Source organism: Molossus molossus, unplaced genomic scaffold (assembly GCF_014108415.1).
Source record: "Molossus molossus isolate mMolMol1 unplaced genomic scaffold, mMolMol1.p scaffold_m16_p_2, whole genome shotgun sequence".
Lineage (NCBI taxonomy): Eukaryota > Metazoa > Chordata > Mammalia > Chiroptera > Molossidae > Molossus > Molossus molossus.
Genome location: NW_023425355.1, coordinates 141337400 through 141358037, shown reverse-complemented (window position 1 = coordinate 141358037; position 20638 = coordinate 141337400). Strand labels below are relative to the sequence as shown.

General features: G+C 41.2%; 1 protein-coding gene and 1 pseudogene across 3 annotated transcripts in view; both read left to right on the top strand.

Moving 5' to 3' along the window:
* TLR8 (toll like receptor 8) overlaps nucleotides 1-19927 on the top strand; it is a 29656-nt gene extending 9729 nt beyond the window's left edge. For 2 of the 3 annotated variants that reach the window (XM_036271522.1, XM_036271521.1), the window contains one exon: nucleotides 3773-7381. In XM_036271522.1, coding sequence (XP_036127415.1) covers nucleotides 3779-6898 — 3120 coding nt within the window. In that variant the 5' untranslated portion in view covers nucleotides 3773-3778 and the 3' untranslated portion in view covers nucleotides 6899-7381. Of the gene's footprint in view, nucleotides 1-3772; nucleotides 7382-19805 lie in introns of those variants that run through there. The other variant, XR_004960651.1, reaches the window with a different exon arrangement.
* LOC118636895 lies at nucleotides 85-200 on the top strand (annotated as a pseudogene).
* Nucleotides 19928-20638: the final 711 nt, after the last annotated feature.

The window sequence follows — 20638 nt, the reverse complement described above, 5'->3', positions numbered from 1 at the left end:
GTTTCATTGCTTCCCCAAGAAAATCACGTGGAGAAACAACTATTGCAAATAATCAGAGAATTTAGTATATAATAACTTGGTCTAATCTCTTCTCAACTTTTTGGCTAAGATCAAGTGTAGTATCTGTTCTTATCAGTAATTTGGTCTAAGATTAATATGTATAAATGAATAGTTCTTGGTATGTACTGGTAAGACCTGTTAGAAGTTAAGATAGAAGTGATCCATTCACAAAAGAATTATGAGCAGGAGTTGCCCTATCAGATACTAGCATACCTGAAAACTGCAATTATTAAAATGTACCAGCATGTGAATGATGAATAGGTTAATAAAGCAGAATATAGAGTCTATAAATAGACCCAAATACACAGGAAAATGAGTTTATGGATGGAGGGCGCATATCAAATTGGCAAGCAAAAGATTATTCAATAAATGCTGTTGGGACAACTGGGTCTCCATTTAGAAGAAAATAATGTGTCTTGGCACCTCTCATTTTATGCCAAAACAATTCCAGTGGGATAAGATATTTCAATGTAAAAAAAAAAAAATCATAAAATTACTAGGAAAAAAATGATGAGAAAATTGTTGTTGATACCAAAGTGTGGAATATGCTTTGTGGCTTACACCACCCTGGGTGATCTCATTCACACCCTTGGCTGTACTTGCAACAACTTCTAAATCCATCCCTCTATCAGGACTCTCTTCTGAGCCTAAGACACATATGTAACTGCCTCCTGGCCATCTTCACTGTACAGTTACAAACTCAACATGTCAAATTTAATTAATAATACTCACTTCCCCCTCCCCCTGCCCCAGACTGTCTTCTCTCTCAGTGAATGGCACTCAGTCCAGTTGCACAGACCAAGAACTAGGAAGACACCTTGAATTCTTCCCTTTCCACTACAATTCCCCCAGTATACATCTATTGCTATATCTCTCAGTTTTATCTCCCAAGTATCTCCTGAATCCATTTCTATCTCCATTGCCACCAACTTAGTTCAAGCTATCATCATCTTGCACCTGAAATTCTGTGCCTTCTTGCCAGTGACCACTGTAGAATCAATGAGCATGGTACCATTCTGCTTTAAATATTCAAAGGCTTGCACTGCTCTTCAGATAAAGATCAAAATCTACTCTCATCTTTTCTTATGTCCCTGGCTGTCTTTTGGTCCACTACATTTATGTGCTCATTAAGATGAGGACGGAAAAGTGTCCATTAAATGTAGTGACATGGAGATACTGAGGTCCTCAGCAACATCTTTGTCATCTCTTTGCCATTCCAGCCCTCTTGGCCCTACCACTTGTTCTGGGTCCTACTGTTGCAAGCAGTTCTCTGCATGTGTCGACAAGCTTGGAGGGCTTGAAATCTGATGGCTTTGTCTCAGGGCCACACCATGCCACTCTTGATTCCAGTCCAAAACTCCTCTGAAGGCATAGCATGGGAAACTTGAAGGAATATGCTCAGGGCCTTTGCATATGCTGGAATAGTCTTTTGACCCTTTTCTGTTCTATACCTGCCAATTCAACGTTAGAATCACAGCTTGAGTTTCACTTCCTCAGGGAAAGCTTTCCCAGCTTCCATGAATAGGTCAAAGTCTCCTCTTTTTACACTCTTATAGTATCACATACTTGTTTGTGTCACAGTTGAAATCTTGTAATGTATTTAACTCATGTATGTTTCATTCCCTAGACTGTGAGCTAACTTCTAAGCTCTAAGTATAATCAAAGACTCCCCAGGCCATGTACTACTAGCTGAGAAAGGACAGGGAGGAATCTGGAAGTGACTTCCAAACCTAGCAATGTTCACACTTGGAAATCACATAGGCTTATATGTGCTTAGGTGCCAAACAAATATAATATTACCTGGTTCACCTCCCAAAGTTCCTGGCATCCCCAAGCATCATTGTCCCCTTGGTGCACCTGTGCCCCCAGTAGAGATGCTCAGCCTGCAGACCTGTGGTGGCTTCTGCAAGAGCTGCATGTTTTCAAGCCATGAAACATCTTTTTACACATATTACCTAGCCATACTTTTTCTATTTCTGCATAACAAATAACCCTCCAATTTAGACTTCAAATAGTGCCCATTTATTAGCTTAACTTTCTGTAGGTTAGAGTCTTGGTAAGTTGCCTGGGTTCTCTGCTCTAGGTTTCATAAGGTCAAAATCAATGTGTTGGTCAAGCTAGACTTTTATCTAGAGGCTTTGGATCAGGATCCATTTCCAAGTTCATTCCAAGTTGTCGGGTTGTCAGTCAGTTTTAGTTCTTTGTGGTTGTAAGATGGGGTGGGGGCGTTTCCTTGTTGGCTGTCATTGGTCCCCTCCATCTTCGAGTCAGCAAAAGGGCATCACATTTTTCTCCTGCTTCCAATCCCTCTGACCTTCTGCTACTAGCCAGAGAAAACTCTCAGCTTTTAAAGGTATATATGATTGGATTAGGTCCATCAAGAAAAACTCCATTTTGCCATACAATGTAACACAATTACAAGAGAAACACTAGGGGACAAAAGTCATAGGGGCCATCTTCAAATTTTGCCTACCACACCAGTCAAAGCAGGGATTTCTTTTAGTAAAAGTTAAACATTAAATATTAAGTAAAGAAGACTTCAAGAAACCAGTGTGAATGCCCTGTCTTGAACCACCAATATATAGGTCATATAGTAGGGTTGCATCTTATTGGTCATGTCACATAATAAGGTTGTGTCTGATTGGTTAATTCTTGGTACCAGAAATCCTTATATACAAGAAAAGGCACCTGATTTTTTAAAAAGTCACTTTGGTTCAAAAAGGGTAGGTAATTACTATTATTATTATTGTTGTTGTTGTTGTAAATTAATAGAAATTATACCTATTTTTGGTCAGATTCAAAAAATATATTTTTGATGTACCACAGAACTTTAGTAATTAGTTTATGTGTGCCATGAGATGAAAATGGTTGAACATCGCTGGTCTACATTTAAGGCATTGTTCTGGCAGGAAGATTTCAAAATGAGATTGTGTAGCATGATGGCTAATGGTTAAAAACAGGATGTTGGAATCAGATTGACTCAAGCCCCAGCTTTACAATGTATCACATTTCTGAAAGTTGCTTAAGACTGGAGTTTATTTCTTCACTTACAAAATATGGATAATAATAGAACCTATCTTGCTGTGGTGTTGTGAGCCTTGGTATGGATGAGAAAATGTTTGTTTAGCACGATAACTGATGCTTTGTTTGTTGTTATTATTATCAACAGAAGGTATCCCCCTTTCCTGTCATGTAAGGAGATAAGAGAACTTAATAGGAAATGCCATTTTGGGGTATGGTTATGTAGATAAGGTAGAGATAACTCTGGCCTGGAGATCATGAGTGATACTGTAGTAGAAGCTGAATCTGAACTCTCCTGGGGCTGGCCAAAGTTTCACTAAGTGTTATATTAGTAGCTTGAAACTATGGATCTATAGCTGTGCTATAGCATAAACCATATCATGATTGAGCATCAGCCCATTATGGTGGGGGTTGGGGGCATATTGATGAATACCTCTGCAAGAGTTTCCCAGGTTTTCTCATCATCAAAATCTCATAGAGCTCCATCTTCAACTTCTTTTAGCCCCATGAAGCTGAACATTGGAAACTTAAAATCATTCTGATCCTAATTTAATGCAATTTATTTCATTGTTAAGAGAACTCCCCCTTCAAAACTCATACACAGTATGGTGAAGCACTGTTGACTTCATTATGAAATGCCTGGAAGATATTGCTACTCTAATATTGTGCCTCCACTTTTGATTTTCCTTAGGAAAACATGACCCTTCAGCCTTTGCTTCTGACCTGCCTTTTCCTACTAATTTCCGATTCCTGTGAGTTCTTCACTGAAGTAAATTATTCCAGAAGAAGCTATCCTTGCGATGAGAAAAGACAAGGTGTCTCTGTTATTGCAGAGTGCAACAATCGCCGATTGCAAGAAGTTCCCCAAACCGTGGGCCAAGACGTCACGAAACTAGACCTGTCTGATAATTTAATCACACATATAACAAATGAATCCTTTCAAGGGCTGCCAAATCTGACTGAAATCAATCTAAACCGCAACGTCCTGCTACAGTCCTACTCTGGCAATTATGATAAGAATGAAAAAGGCATGAATATTACAGACGGGGCATTCCTCCACTTGCAAAACCTAGTGGTGTTACTGTTAGAAGACAACCAGTTAAACAAAATACCCACTGACTTGCCAGGGTCTTTGAGAAGTCTCAGTCTAATTCAAAACAACATAATTTCTGTAACTAAAAACAACACTTCTGGACTTAAGAATTTGGAAAGGCTCAATTTGGGCTGGAACTGCTATTTTGGCAATGTTTGTAATAAAACTTTTATTGAAGACAGGGCATTCGAAAAGATTACAAATTTGAAGGTGTTAATACTATCCTTTAATAACCTTTCCCACGTGCCACTCAACCTGCCAAGCTCCTTAACAGAACTGTATCTTAGCAACACCAATATCAACAACATTAGTAAAGAAGACTTCAACAATCTGGAAAATTTAACAGTTCTAGATTTAAGCGGGAACTGTCCAAGGTGTTTCAATGCGCCGTTTCCTTGTACACCCTGTGCAAAAGACGCCTCGATTTTTATACATCCCAATGCTTTTGATAGCTTGACCAAACTTAAATACCTCAACCTCTCTAGCACTTCCCTCCGGAAGATTAATCCAGGCTGGTTTGACAAAATGCATAATCTGAAGGAGCTGCATCTTGAATTCAACTACTTGGTACAAGAAATAGCCTCTGGAGAATTTTTAACAAAACTGCCCAGCTTAGAAGTACTTGACTTATCTTTTAACTATGCAAAGACACAATATCCACTCTATATTAATCTTTCCCGTAACTTTTCTCATCTTAGATCTCTCCGTGCTTTGCACTTAAGAGGCTATGTGTTCCAGGACCTCAGATATGAAGATTTCAAGCCCCTGATGAACCTCTCAAATTTAAGTACTATCAACTTGGGTATTAATTTTATTAATCAAATTAATTTTTCCATTTTCCAAAATTTCCCCAACCTAAACGTCATTTACCTGGCAGCAAACAGAATATCGCCCTTGGTAAGGGGTAATAGGCAAAGTTGTGTGAACTGCTCCACTCTCCAAAGTCCTGTCCGTATATCACGCTCAGCAGATAGTGAGTTTGACCCACATTTGAATTTTTATCACACCACCATGCCTTTAATAAAGCGACAGTGTACAGATTATGGCAAAGCCATAGATTTAAGCTTGAACAGTATTTTCTTTATTGGGCAAAAGCAATTTGAAGCTTTTCCTAGCATTTCCTGCTTAAACCTGTCTTCAAATGGCAATGCTCAAGCATTAAATGGAAGTGAATTTTCAGCTCTGCCTCATATCAAATACTTGGATCTTACACACAATAAACTGGACTTTGATGATGATAGTGCTTTCAATGAATTGCCAGAGTTAGAAGTTCTAGATCTCAGCTACAATGCACACTATTTCCAAATAGCAGGGGTGACGCACCGTCTAGGATTCATTAAAAATTTAACACGGCTGCAAGTTTTAAATCTGAGCCACAATGACATTTATACCTTAACAGAGTACAATCTGAGTAGTGTGTCTCTGACAGAATTAGTTTTCAGTGGAAACCGCCTTAACATTTTGTGGAAGGCTGCAGATAAGAGGTACAGGTACATTTTCAGAAATCTCAAAAATCTAACACGGCTTGATTTATCCTTTAATAACCTTGATCATATCCCAGATGAAGCATTCATTAACTTGCCCAGGAATCTCACCAACCTATATATAAATGATAATAAGTTAAATTTCTTTAACTGGACATTACTCCAGTACTTTTCTGATCTCCACTTGCTTGACTTAAGTAGAAACCAACTAGATAATTTAACATATAGCATATCTGAATTCGCAAAATCTCTTCAGACGCTACTGCTGAGTGAAAACAAGATTTTCTGCCTGCCCTCTGGCTTTGTTTCAGAAAACAGCATTCTGGTATACCTCGATTTAAGTTCCAACCAACTAAAAATGATCAACAGATCCACATTTCAAATGAAAAAAGAGAATACTCGCTTAGCCGTTTTGAAACTAGATGGAAACCCCTTTGACTGTACCTGTGACATGGGGGATTTTCTAAGATGGATGGATGAAAATCCAAATGTCACAATTCCTAAGCTGACAGATGTTATTTGTACCAGTCCTGGGGATCAAAGTGGGAAGAGTATTGTGACTCTTGAGCTGACCACGTGTGTTTCGGACACCACTGCGGCCATATTATGTGTCTTTACGTCTTTCATCACCATCATGGTTATGTTGGCCGCCGTGGCTTACCACTGGTTTTACTGGGATTTTTGGTTTATTTATCACATGTGTTTAGCTAAGGTCAAAGGATACCGGTCTCTTTCCACATCCCAAACTTTCTATGATGCTTATGTTTCTTATGACACCAAAGATGCCTTTGTTACAGACTGGGTGATCAATGAGCTGCGCCTCCACCTAGAAGAGAGTGAAGAAAAAAATGTGCTCCTCTGTTTAGAGGAGAGAGACTGGGACCCAGGATTAGCCATCATTGACAACCTCATGCAGAGCATCAACCAAAGCAAGAAAACAATATTTGTCTTAACCAGAAAATACGCAAGAAGCTGGAGCTTTAAAACAGCATTCTACTTGGCCTTGCAGCGGCTAATGGATGAGAACATGGATGTGATTCTATTCATTCTGCTGGAGCCAGTGTTACAGCATTCTCAGTACTTGAGGCTGCGGCAGAGAATCTGCAAGAGTTCCATCCTCCAGTGGCCTGACAACCCCAAGGCAAAAGACTTGTTTTGGCAAAGTCTGAAAAATGTGGTCTTAACTGAAAATGATTCACGGTATAACAACTTGTATGTTGATTCCATCAAGCAATACTAATTGATGTTAAATCGTGGTTTACCAACATCATCCAAAGGCCAAGCAATGACCCTTTTGCCTTAGTAATCTATTGCTATGTAAGAAATTATCCCAAAACGTATGGCTTAAAATGAAACAATTTGTTATGTCGTGGTATCTGAAGGTCAGGAGTCCAGTGTGGCTTAGTTAGGCTCTCTGCTCGGGGTCTCTCAAAAGCTGCAATCTAGGTGGTAGCCAGGGCCACAGGCATCTCCTGGGGGTAGGATTGCAATCCTTGAGAGACCACAAACTCACACTCATGTGGTTGTTTTCAGGAGTTGCTTCCTTCTGGGCTGCTGGCCAAAGGCTGCTCTCAGTTCTCGGCCACAGGGACCTCTCCCACATGGCAGTTTGCTTCATCAGAGCCAGCAAGAGACAGAGTTTGCTGGCAAGGCAGAAGTCACCTTTTCTTTTTGTTGTTGTTGTTAATCCTCACCCTAAGGATATTTTTTTCATTGATTTTTAGAGAGAGAGTGCAAGGGGGGAAATGAAGGAGGGGGAGGGAGAGAGAGGGGGAAACATCGATATGAGAGAGACACATCGATTGGTTGCCTCCCACATGTGCCCTGATCCGGGCGGGAATCAAACCTGCAACCCAGGTATGTGCCTTTGATTGGGAATCAACCCCATGACCCTTCCCTGGTGGGCCAATGCTCTAACCACTGAACCCACCAGCCAGGGCTAGAGTTACTTTTATAAATTTTAGCTATGATATTTGACTCTAAGGTCTAGATGCCATTTAAAAGCTGATCTAGAAAGTTTTCTAGTGGTTTATTTTTTTACTTCTTAACCACTCTTTTAGAGTATGCAGCTAAACTAGAAGGATTTGGATCACTTGTCAATTGTCACTTCTATAAATCTTGAATAATTAAAGATGCTCCATTTTAGTATATAGTAACTTGGTCTAATCGTTTCTCAACCTGGTTTTTCTGAGAATACTTTTAACGGTTTTTATGGGATTTGTATTTTCAGATAATTATTAACAGAAAAATTTTATCTTCCTACTCAGAAGACATCAAGTCAAAACCCTTTATGCTTTTCTCCCAAATAAAACAACCCCCTTGCTGTCCCCTTGATGTCTCTGCTTCAGTCCACAGCGGCCTCCCTCCAGAGCAGTTCTCAACCTGTGGGTCGCGACCCCTTTGGGGTCGAACGGCCCTTTCACAGGGGTCGCCTCAGACCATTGGAAACACATCTTTCTGATGGTCTTAGGAACCGAGACACTGCTCCTCTATCCATCTCCAGGCGGGTCCGCCCACATGCAGATACTACCACATAGAACATGAGGAACTGTATTAAAGGGTCATGGCATTAGGAAGGTTGAGAACCACTGCTCTAGAGGTACCTTCTGAAATTTACCTGAGAATAACTGGAAATCATCCAGGCATAAGAAAATAAAGTGTCTTCAGAATGAAAAGAAGAAAAATCTCAATGCACCATCCTTCCTTAACTACATACAGTCTTTTATTTATTTTGCAGGATGAGTTATTTTTAAATATGTGTTACTAAGGAACTGAACAAAATGGTGTGTCATAGCATTATTTAATAGGGACAAAGTGGAAGTCAGCACAAGTTTACCAAGGACAATTTTAGATTTAACACTGAACCCCGTTTCGTGACCACAATGTTTATAGACAGATGTTTGTGCTGGTCTTTGTTGAAGCATAGGAACTATATCTAAAAGCAGGATCATTCCAGGAAGGGACACCTGGAGGCAATCACAGCTCATCTCTGTTAATGCCATAATTATTTGTGGTCTGGAAGAAGCTCACTGCTGTGTTCCCTGACTGTTACAGTAAAATAGAAATGTAGACTTTTGAATAGCATTAGTAATGACGGAAGTATGTTAAGCTCACACGCTTTAGCAGCATTCTGTTGACACAATCAAAAGTTAAGGAAGCCCTGGCCAGTTTTGCTTAGTGGTTAGAGAGTTAGCCTGCAGACCAGAGAGTCCCGGGTTTGGTTCCCACTAAGGGCATGTACCTCGGTCGCAGTTTGTCCCCGGCCCCCATTGGGGTTGTGTGGGTGGCAGCCACTCGATGTGTCCCTTTCATGTCGATGTTTCTCTCCCTCCCTCTCTCTCTCCCTCCCTCTCTCCCTCTCTCCCTCCTGCTCTGTCTGAAGATAAAAGCAAAAAGTGTCCTCAGGTGAGGATAAGTTAATGAAGCCAGCCGGTGTGGCTCACTGGTTGAGTGTTGACCCATGCACCAAGGGGTTGCTGGTTTGATTCCTGGTCAGGGCACATGCCCAGGTTGTGAACCCGATCCCCAGTGAGGGGCATGCAGGAGGGGCCAATCGATGTTCTCTCTCGTTGTTATTTCTCTCTCTCTCTCTCTCTCTCTCTCGCTTCCTCTCTCTAAAATCAATAAAGAAAAAAAAGTTAGTGAAAGTCACAGTTTTATCTTCCTTGCAAATATCTTCATAAAGTGAAGATAGTGAAATCAGTGGTTAATAACATTTTATTCTGAAACTCATTTATTCCTCATTTAGAATACTACTATGGGAAAATCGAACCATAATTTGTTAAAGTCAGCATTGTTCTGTTTTTTTCTGTTATTTTAAAATGTATAGCCCTGGCCAGTTTGGCTCAGCGGTTAGAGCGTCGACCTGCGGTCCGGAGAGACCCGGGTTCGGTTCCCGCTAAGGGCACGTACTTCGGTTGCAGTTTGTCCCCGGCCCTGGTTGGTCGTGCGGGTGGCAGCCGCTCGGTGTGTCCCTTCACGTCGATGTTTCTCTCTCTCTCTCTCCCTCCCACTCTATCTGTACAAAAAATGGAAAAATATCCTCGGGTGAGGATAAAAAAATAAATAAAATAAAATAAAATAAAATAAAATAAAATAAAATGTATATATGCTAATACCTGCATTTAAGTTTTTAAAGTTCAAATTTAGAAAAGGATGTACAGTAAAATGTAATTTCCCTCCCAACACAACTTTGCTTCCTAGAGAAAATCACTAGTCAAGATTCTTGTATATTCTTTTGTATTATAGTGTAAAGGTTCAGCTGCCTTAACAAAGAGACTCAACAATACAGAACTTTATTTCTCTGTCCCATATGCTGTGGCCTGAATGTTTGTGTCCGTCTCAAATTCATATATTGAAATCTACCCCGCAAGGTGATGGTATTAGGAGGTGGGCCTTTGGGAAGTGATTAGGTCATGGGAACAGAGCCCTCCAGAGTGGGATTAGTTTGCTTATGAAACTGACCCAAGAACATTCCCTTGCTCTTCTGCCATGTGACTTTACAGGGTGTGGGCTGTCACCAAACACCAAATCTGCCAGCACTGTGATCTTGCACTTTCAGCCTCCAGAACAGTGAAAAGAAATGTTTGTTGTTTATAAGCCACCCCGTCTCTGGTATTTTGTGATAGCAACTGAACAGACTAAGACACCCATAACAGCTCCAATGAGAATGGTTTAGGTTGGCAGGGCAGCTGTGCTCTCCACGGCCATTCAAGATCACATGATCTTTTCTCCTTTGGCTCTGCTGTCCTCTGGGGAATTGGCATCACCTGCATGGTCCAGGCTGGTTCACCACTATGGCTGGGAAAAAAACAAGGAAGAGTACTCAGACCACTGTCTTAAAGTCTAGACTCACCAGTGGCACACATCATCTGCTCACCTTCCATTACTGAAGACCTATTTAACCCCACGTAAGTGCAAAGTATGTTGGGAAATATGCCCAGTGAGAAGTCTGTAACTGTGGAAGAAAAGGAGAAGAGATTTGGTAGACAGCTAGAAGTCTCTGCTACAACTTCTGGAAGTTTTCAGTTTGTACTTCTGAGCCTTCAATTGCTCATTTACTATAAAGGAGCAAACTTTATAATAGTGTTCTACATTTTCTTTTCACTTACTATTTCTTAGAGAATGTGTATATATATATATATATATATATATATATATATATATTTTATATCCTCACCCGAGGACATTTTTCCATTTTTTGTTCAGATAGAGTGGGAGGGAGAGAGAGGAACAGAGAGAGAGAGAGAGAAACATCGATGTGAAAGGAACACATCGAGTGGCTGCCACCCGCACGACCGACCAGGGCCGGGGACAAACTGCAACCGAGGTACGTGCCCTTAGCGGGAACTGAACCCGGGTCTCTCAGGACCGCAGGCCGACGCTCTAACCGCTGAGCCAAACCGGCCAGGGCTATATATATATATATATATATATATATATATATATATATATATTTTATTTATCTTTATTGTTGAAAGTATTACAGATTGTATAAATATTTTTAATGACTGCATAGTACTGCCTTATATGAATGAACCATAAGGTATTTTCCCAGTCCTTCATTGATTAATATTTTCATTGCTTCTAATCTTTTGGTATTACAACTAATTCTATAATACTGTGTCTTCATATTCATATATACCTATCTCTAAAGAATAAAATAAGTTTAGTACAGCAATACTGAAAGTGTTATACAGAATTATGTTGATCTGCAACTGGATATTACTGGTGTGTGATGAGATAAATACAAAATCTGAGAGTTTTGTATTTGACATAGCCATATCTTCCACCATCAGTGGTTAATGACAGGTTGGAAATTTTTTGAAAAGCTGAACTTTTGTCCCAGATGGTTTGATAAGTACAGGTATAGAAGTAGAATTACTGGGTCACAGGGCTTATGAATTTTAAATGTTTATAGACACTATCCAATTTGTCCTGCAAAGTGGTTGCTCAAATGTACACTTCCACCAAGAATCTTGGCAGAAAGATATAAAGAATTACAGAGTCAAAGAAGAGCTGATGGTTGTCATTTCCAAAAATAAATCAGAATGTGCTCAGAGTCCATCTTGAGGTTCCTTGTTGAAGAAGTAGTAAAAATGATTAATTTGGAATGAATTTGGGCAGCCAATCAAAATATATATTAGCATAGTTGTGATGTAAAAGTCTAGAGCACTCCTGGCAGTGTGGGGTCTGTTGGGAAGGAGGAGGGAAGGTTAGGAAAGCATATTTAGCATATGTATTAATTTAGCTTAGTTGGTTGGAGTGTCCCCATACACCAAGGTTATGGGTTCGATCCCTAGTCAGGGTACATTACAAGAATCAACCAATGAATGCATAAATTAGTGGAACAACAAATTGATGTTTCTAGTTCTCTGTGTCTCTCTCTTCCGTCCTCTCTCTCTCTAAAATCTATAAATAAAAATTTTTGAAAACTACACAATGCAAATTTTCATGCAATGTTACTGACTGATGGTGATCATGGCTTGAAGAGTGAGGAACCCCATGGGGAAGATGGGTGGAGAATCGCTGAGCTAAGTGTTACTGAGCTTGATGTGATTAATCAGCTAAGGAAACAGGGGGGGTTACATGGTGGCAGGAAGAGAGAAGCCTGAGACAAAAAAGACTTGACTTGTGGTGGCCGTGACTGCTATTCACATCATTGCTTTTTCATGTATTCACTTTTTACCTTATGATCCCTGGCCTGGAAAAAACAATAGATGGAGGTTCCTTAAAGTTTGAGAAATAGGCCTCTCTCGTGCATTTAGAAATCTCTCTAACATCTTTTCAAGAAAATGCTAGGGTTTCTTTGCCTTGAAATTCATCTCAATATTGGAATGACCAGCTGAACCAAGCGCTTCCCACTGTCCTCAGCAAAGGACATAGAAGTTAGGAGAAAGGTAGAGGCTTTTTATGGGAGAATAATCTGCCAGGATGGAGTTTTATCAGCCACCTTGGGAGTCCAACCCAGACAGATCTTCCTCTGCACTCTCAGAACATTTTTCTGCCAAGTGGAGACTCTCAAGAGGGGAACTCAGGTGAGCATGTTTCATTGGAGTGAAAGAGGGGAACGAAGAGAGGGCTGTGGGTGAGGGGATCTGTGTTATAGCAGTCAGCATCTATGTGCATGAGGGATTCTTTGAAAGGTCTCCCAGGCTTCCATGCTCCAGCTGGTGCTGCCACAGTACTAGAAAAGCATCTACACATCGCTCATTGCTATATACTAAAGGAATCAAGAGATGTCATTAACACTTCAGCTATAATTAGATCCTCAGACCCCTTCTATTGAGAAAAAATAGGTCTCAAAAATTCCAAAGTTTTGATCTTTTTCAAGGATCCATTCTCCCCTATTACCAACTTCGTGAAAATATAAAATGATCATATTTCGTCTATCATCTCATCTATCTTCCTCTTTAATTCAAAATTTATACTTAATAGACAAATGCTTTTTACACAATATGTGTTGATTCCTAAGGTGGGTCCAAAAATGGCCAAAAGCCATCAACTAATCAATAGGTAAATAAAATGTGGTATATCCATACAATGCAGTATTATTCAGCCATAAAAAGGAATAAAATACTAACACATGCTACGGCATGGATGAACTTTGAAAATATGATCAGTGAAAGAAACCAGCCACGAGAGACTACATGTTGTGTGATTCCATTTATGTAAAATGTCCTGAATAGGCAAATCCATAGAGATAGAAAGTAGATGAGTGGTCGCCTGGGGCTGGGGAGTTAGAAGAAGATGAGAAGTGACTGCCAATGGGCATATGATTTCTTATTGGAATGCTGCAACTGTTCTAAAATGGTTGGAGTGGTTACACAACTCTGAATCTACTGGCAGCTTATTTCTCTTCTTTGCCCCCCTTTTGTGGTGACTTTTCTAGCATGCCCCCCCCCCCCCTTCATGAAGCTCCTGGCATTTTCACCCTACACTCTTAATGTCCTCTTTAACTGCTCACTCTGGTCCTCTGCTTTTTTCTTGGAACTGTTCAAAATTTGCCAAATCCCTGTTTTGCACTGATCTCTGTCTGTTGGCCTCTGTAAAATAAATAAATAAAAATGAACTACAGATATTGGAATGCCCAGTTCCTTTTTTTTTTTTTTTTTTTTGGTATGTGCCCCTAGTGGGAATTGAACCCGGGACTCTCTGGTCCGCAGGCCAACGCTCCAACTACTGAGCCAAACCGGCCAGGGCAAGGAATGCCCAGTTCTGATCATGGCCAAAGAACTGGGGGACTCTGGGCAAATCACTCCACTTTTGTAAGCATAATTTTTCATTTGTAGAATGGACTAAATGATGTCCAAGGTATTTTCAAATACGACAACTGTATTAGTTCCCTAGGGCCACCATAACAAAGTACCACAAACTGGGTGGCTTAAAACAACAGAAGTTTATTTTCTCAGTTCTGGAGGCTGGAATTCTGAAATTAGTGTCAGCAGGGCTACTAGCCCTCTGAAGCCTGGAAGGGAGGATCCTTTCTTTTTTTTTTTTTTTTATCCTCACCCAAGGACATTTTTCCATGTTTTGTTCAGATATAGTGGAAAGGAGAGAGAGGAAGAGAGACAGAGAGAAACATCGATGTGAAAGGAACACATCGAGTGGCTGCCACCCGCACGATCTACCAGGGCCGGGGACACACTGCAACCGAGGTACGTGCCCTTAGCGGGAACCGAACCCGGGTCTCTCTGGACCGCAGGCGGACGCTCTAACCACTGAGCCAAACTGGCCCGGGCGGGAAGATCCTTTCTTGCCTCTTCTAGCTTCTGGTATTTTGCTGAAAGTCCTTGTTGTCCTTTGGCTTATAGATGCATCACTCCAATCTCTGCCTCCATTGTCACCTGGTTGTCTTCCCTCTATGTCTCTCTCTTCTTCTTATAAGGACACCAGTCGTGTTGAATTAAGGGTCCATCCTACTCCAGTATAACTTCATATTAACTAATTACATCTGCAACAGCCCTATTTCCAAATGAGATCATATTCTGAGGTACTGGGGGTTAGAACTTCAACATAAAATTGGGGGTGGGGGGAGCTGGCATACAATTCAACCTATAACAACAACCATGGTTTTTCTCCTTTAGAAATTCCTCAGAATTCCATGAAAGTTGAGAATGCTGTTGTGAATGGGAAAGTAATTTATGATTGTTGTACAAATAAAGGCAATTTCCTTCTCAGCTATTACTATAGTTGTTATAGTGGCCAGGTTTCCATTGTCATTATCCTTCAATTTAAAGCCATAATAATAGCCATTATTTCTAGTGAGTACAAAAGGTCACACAATTGTGTTCTCTTCCTATGCCAGTGACCCCAAATGGGAAATGATCTTTATAAATGTCCTTCCAGTGTGCAAAGGGAAGAGACTAGATTTAAAATTCATAAGATATTAACAAAATAAAAAAAAAACCCTTATGATAGCAGAATTTTGCCAATGGGAAGCTGTTTATTATCAAAGCCTTATTTCTTTTCTGGTGAAAAATGCATTTCTAGGAGTAGAGAGAAGAGACCCCTCTGTCTTCTGTTCCCAGCCTTCCTCTCCTTTGTCTTTATACCTGGACTATTTTAGGAATACCTCTATAGTTATCTCAGCAATGATGGCACCAGAAGCTGAGAGATGAGAGAGAATAACGTCTGGGTTTGCAAGAGCCAGGGTCCCCAGGCTCCTCGTGGACTTTTCCATTTCTTCCCATCCATTCAGCAAGCACTCTTGATTTGACCTCCTAAATTTCTCTCACATCCATCCCCCATTTCCATCTCCATCTCCATCATCAAAATCCCTTGTCCAAACTACCAGCATCTCTCATTGGCTCCCTGGTATCCACTCTAGTCTCTCCAATTCAGGTCTAGCAGCCAGAGTGATTCTTATAACAGATGTGACTGGTGAATTAAGTTTAAAATCTTGACTCTTGAACTAGGCTCACAAGGCCCTATATCACCTTCCATCTGACTCCACTCCAAGTACCCCTCTGAATAGCCTTTAGTTCATGCTGAGAATACACCAAACTCTTTTGCTACACACATGGTATTTACTGCCCTGGGGCACTTCTTCCTCCAGACTTCACTTAGATAATGCCTTCTAGTTGTACAAGGAGAGGTTAAATGTCACTTAGAGAGCCTTTCTACTAACATATAAGTCTCACTTAGGTGCTCCCTCATTAGCATTTGTTGCAAGTTTTGTTGGATAGAATGGTATTAACACACGAGTCTTCCATTAGACTGTAGACTCCAGAGAGGAGGAATGGTGCCTTTTTGTCCATCACTCTCTCCCCAGTATTCATTATCATACCTGATACACAATAAAGATTCTCAAATAAAAACTTTTCAAGTGAATGAATGAAGGTTCAGCTAAGCTTCTCCAGCTGCATGCTAAGAAAGATGCAGTGTGAGGAGGAGGGCACACTGTCAAATGTCACACTGCACCACCCGTGCATAGGGACAGGACTTCTATCACCTTTCCTCCATGGCAAGGGGTACTTATAGAAGACACAGTTTCTGTTCTCAAGGACCTGATTGTTTTGAAATGTATTACATTGAACTTAGTCATATGTTCCATTTCCTGTTCAGTGCTAAACCCACTGTTGGAGGAGTATCTAAAAATATCCCAGGATTCATATAAAATTTAGGAATTGTATTTATGTCCAAAACACTAAAAATCCTGCCGAACATTGTTCATTTTTCTGGGTCTTTTTTCTTTGTACATTTGAAAAAAAATTTTCCCCTTTCTCGCTCCTGGTGGCAAGCATGCTGGTTGTGTCTTGGGCACTATACAGTGCCAACAATCCTGGATGCCATGATGCTGGTCCATGAGGCTCTGAGCTGGGGAAAGAGTGATATTCAGTCTTACCTGAATGTTGGGCTGTGGGTCAGAGCAAGTGCAGTATACACGAAGAAGGCAGGGGGAGATGTCATGAAGTAGAAGAAGTCAGTTGAGTGCAACTGTGTTGAGATCATGCAATGGCCCGTACAAAATACAAAATAGCTGAGTGTCTAAATTCAGGCTCCTAGAAGGTGGTCCCTGGCTGGGTCAACACCAGATGTTTAGAGGTTCTACGGCACCATTCAAAACAAAATCTCCCCAAGTTAATCCCATGCCATGTTAGTTAGTACTCCACCAAAAATGCTCCGGAGGTCAAAGACGTTTAGGAACTGCTTGGTCATTACTGTGTGATCTCCACATTGTGTCCCAAACTTATTTGGAAATGCTGATTTGAAGGCCTTAGGGAGATTCTCCCAAACTGGTGAGTCCCTGGGAACACTTTCAGCTATATGGTTTTGGTCACAGTTCTGATACAGACTGTTCTGTTTTAAAAACAAAAAAATAATAATCCAGGCCGTGGACCTTGAGGCCTTCCTACCAGTTGATTAGCTCCCTGAATGGATCCTACTAGGTCTCCAGAGGGGACATTATTGCTTCGAAAGAGAAGCCACAGCAAAACAGATTATAATCCAGAAGCAGTAAATAATGAAACTGTACAAATGATAGATTCTTCTTCGGTAGAAGGTGAAAAGGTTAATATTTATTTCGAAAGCAGCATTAGCTGAATAAAGGATAATTTTAGTACTCGACACAAACTGAAAACAGACATGATACTTCCACTGATTGGGCTAACCTTTGCTGTAGCTGAATGAGCTCTCTAAGGATCCATTAAGGACTATTGTGCTTTCAAAGATGTTAAATTAGATGGGATTGACTAAAGCAATTAGTCTTTGATCTTAAAAGAATTTCCATCTTTGAATCAGCAAACCAGATCCAACCAAGTTTGTATACTTTGGAGGTATTATTTACATTGGAAACCAATATGAAATGTGTTACCAAAAAGCATCACCTTGTCATAAACACACACACACACACACACACACACACACACACAAAAGACAAAATCCTGAAGATTTCCTCGGAGGTATTTCTCCTCCTGGTTCAGTACATCTGCTAAAAATGTTGCTAAAGGTGAGCAGGTTTTAGCTGTGTAGGGTGGTGGGGAAGAGAAGAGAAGAAAGAACTGGGAAGGTGGAGGTGAGTGTGTAGGTAAGAGAACAAAGAAGGCCGAGGAGTGGGAACAGTCACAGTTTAGATGCTGTCAAGTGAAGGAAGACAACCATTTGCAGGTGAGAAGGCAGGTTCTGCTGGTAGACCTTTGTGTCAGAGTGAGAGGATTTGTACCCAGTTCATATTTACTTCCAAACCTAAACTTTTCCCACTTCCTTCTGTGTCTCATCTCCCATTGTTGTCAAGGTCAAATCAGATAATAGGGTATAAGTTGTAATACCAATGGAAGAGATCAGTAGAATCAATGCCCTCCCACCAGCCTTTCATGATAAGCCTATGTGCCTTTCAAGGCCTCTTTATAGCCCACATTATTTTCTCTTTGAGGCAGTGGTTCTCCAACTTTGTGTGCATCACCTGGAGGACTCACTAAAACACAACCTGGGACAATCCTGATAATCTGCATCTCTAATAAAGTTTCCAGGTGATGCTGATGCTGCGGGTTGGGACTACATTTTGAGAACCGCTGGTCTGCACTCAAATTCAACGATTTCCACCTCCAGATTTGACAGCACTTTGCTCCTGATTCACGGCACTTCTCTCCTCTGTCTTGATTATAGTTAGTAGTTTTATCTCCCTCCCCAACAAGATTGTAAATTCCTAGATGGCAGGGGCCACAATGTACTCATGCCTGTACCCCTCAGGGTGCCAAGCACAATGCATCTTAGTTAGCAGTTGTTTAAAAAATGTTGGTGGAATATAATTATGGAAAGTGATCTGAGAAATATATTTAATATATAAATAATGCACACATTAACCTTCCTAGAGATATCTATGGTTTGTTCACGGATGCATTATCTTAAGATCAAATGAATGTCTTTCTAATGATATCCATTTAGCAACTTGATGGGATATTGTTTGGATAAACACCTGCTGAACGGTTCTTAAACAGCAACAGGTTAGCTTCTCCTGGTCTTCCTGTTCTCCAACTCATTGGGACAGCTCTGCATATACCTTCCCCGCCTCCAATGGCCAGAAGTTTTAAATTGGGCTAATCTAAACACGTGATGGTCATTTTCTGATCACGGACTATGACACATTACAAAAAGGAAGGCTCATTTATGTTTCACGTGAACTAGTCCAAAGATAAACTACTAGATGGTATCTCCCTATTCTCATTACCCCATCTGATATATTTAAAGGGAAAATCCTTTCAGCCCCCAGCATTGTTAAGGAAATATGGAACAGCATGAAATGAGGCCAGGTGCGGTTTACCACCACCAGGGGGCACACGACTCTTTCTCAGAAGTCAACACCAATTACTGCCGGCAGGTGGCAGCAAAAGTCTACCTAAAACTTTGGTTTGCACTTCACCAGAAAGGCGGGGCGGTGTGTGTGAGCGGTGGGGGAGCATCCTCTTTGTTTACTCTGAAACCTGACTCCTCACCTGCCTGTGGACTCCAGTCCTCCTCCGACCATGACTACAACAGTCTCGGAGCAAACAAGTTGTAACTACGCGAGTTGATGAAAAGCTGGATCCAGTGCAAATCAGAGAGTGGGCTCTCATAAACAGAGCAGTTTGGAAGCGGTGGGGGACCTAACCCTAGGCAATTTCTGGGTTTAATCAATTTAGACATGAACCGGCCAACCCAAGTGGAAACATTTTATTGGCTCCTGGTGATGTCACACGAGGCTGGGAGAACTGGTTTTCTACGTGTGGGGCTTCTTTATTCCCTGAAACATCTTCTAGAAAAAAAGCCCTGAGGCCTTTCATGGAACCAGGGTCTCCAGTTGTAACTGGATACTAAGCCTTTCCCAAACAGACTCTATATAAACAACCCCCCCCCACACACACACACCCACACACACACACAAATAGAAATGTAAAGTGGGCGCAAGCAGCATAAACTGCACCGCGGTTCTCACCATGGCTGCACGTGGAAATCACCTAGAAGCTGAGAGGTGCACATGCAGACGCGGCGCCTGAGAGATTCTGATTCACTGGTCTCCAGGCTGCCAGGGCAGCTGGAGATTTTCAAAGATTCCCAGATGCGTCGTGCAGCTAAGACTGGGAACCATTGTTCGATGTGCAGCCTTGCTCCTCACGCCACCAACTACAGGCACACCTAGTTTCATTGCTTTGCTTTATTGTGCTCCACAGGTATTGCGTTTTTTCACAACACTGAAGTCACCACCCTCCACCAGCCAAGAAGATTGCGACTTGCTTTATTGCGATACTTGATTTATTAAGTCTGGAAGCCAACCCGCAATACATCCGAGGTATGCCTGTAGTTTAGATTCCTTATGCCTTGAGCAAATTTAAAATTAAACCCAAAATTTAGTAAGAAAGGGCACAGGGTCAGAGGATTAGGAACCTGATTAAAGTAGAACATAAAGCAAAGTCAGATTTTTTTCTCTTTTGAATTGCTACCATGTGCTACTCCCAAATAATACCAGCCTGCTATTTAGTTTATCCATCTCTGAATGAAGCGCTGGTATTTGCTGACCTTCAGATACTTCCAGGTTGTCTAAAAGGAAGCAGATGGGCCTTTGACTTTGAGTGACCTGGCAATTTGTTGCTATTAAATCCCTTTAAACCTCTGCAGTTGACAATGGCGAGTTCACTGTTTTCTTATGCTGCCTAACCTCTGGAGTGGAAGGCTTGAAACATAATTGAGGTCAAAGCTAATACACCGGAACCACCAATATAAGCAATGACTCCAGGGAGCTCCATGAAACTTCATTTCTACAGCCCCAAACTGGCCATCTACCACCTTGGGCTGATGGTTACATTTTTGAACATGCTGTAAGTCCCACAGTTCTTGTGGGCAGTTAGTGGGACTCCTGCTCCCAGGCTGGGCAGAGTCGGAGGGGTGCAGCATGGTTGTGAGGGTGTGATCTCAAGTAGGTTTACCACTGTCTCTGAGCTTCAATTTGTTCATCTCTACTACAAAGGAATAATAACCATTTCAGGTGTTTTTTTCCTGAAATACA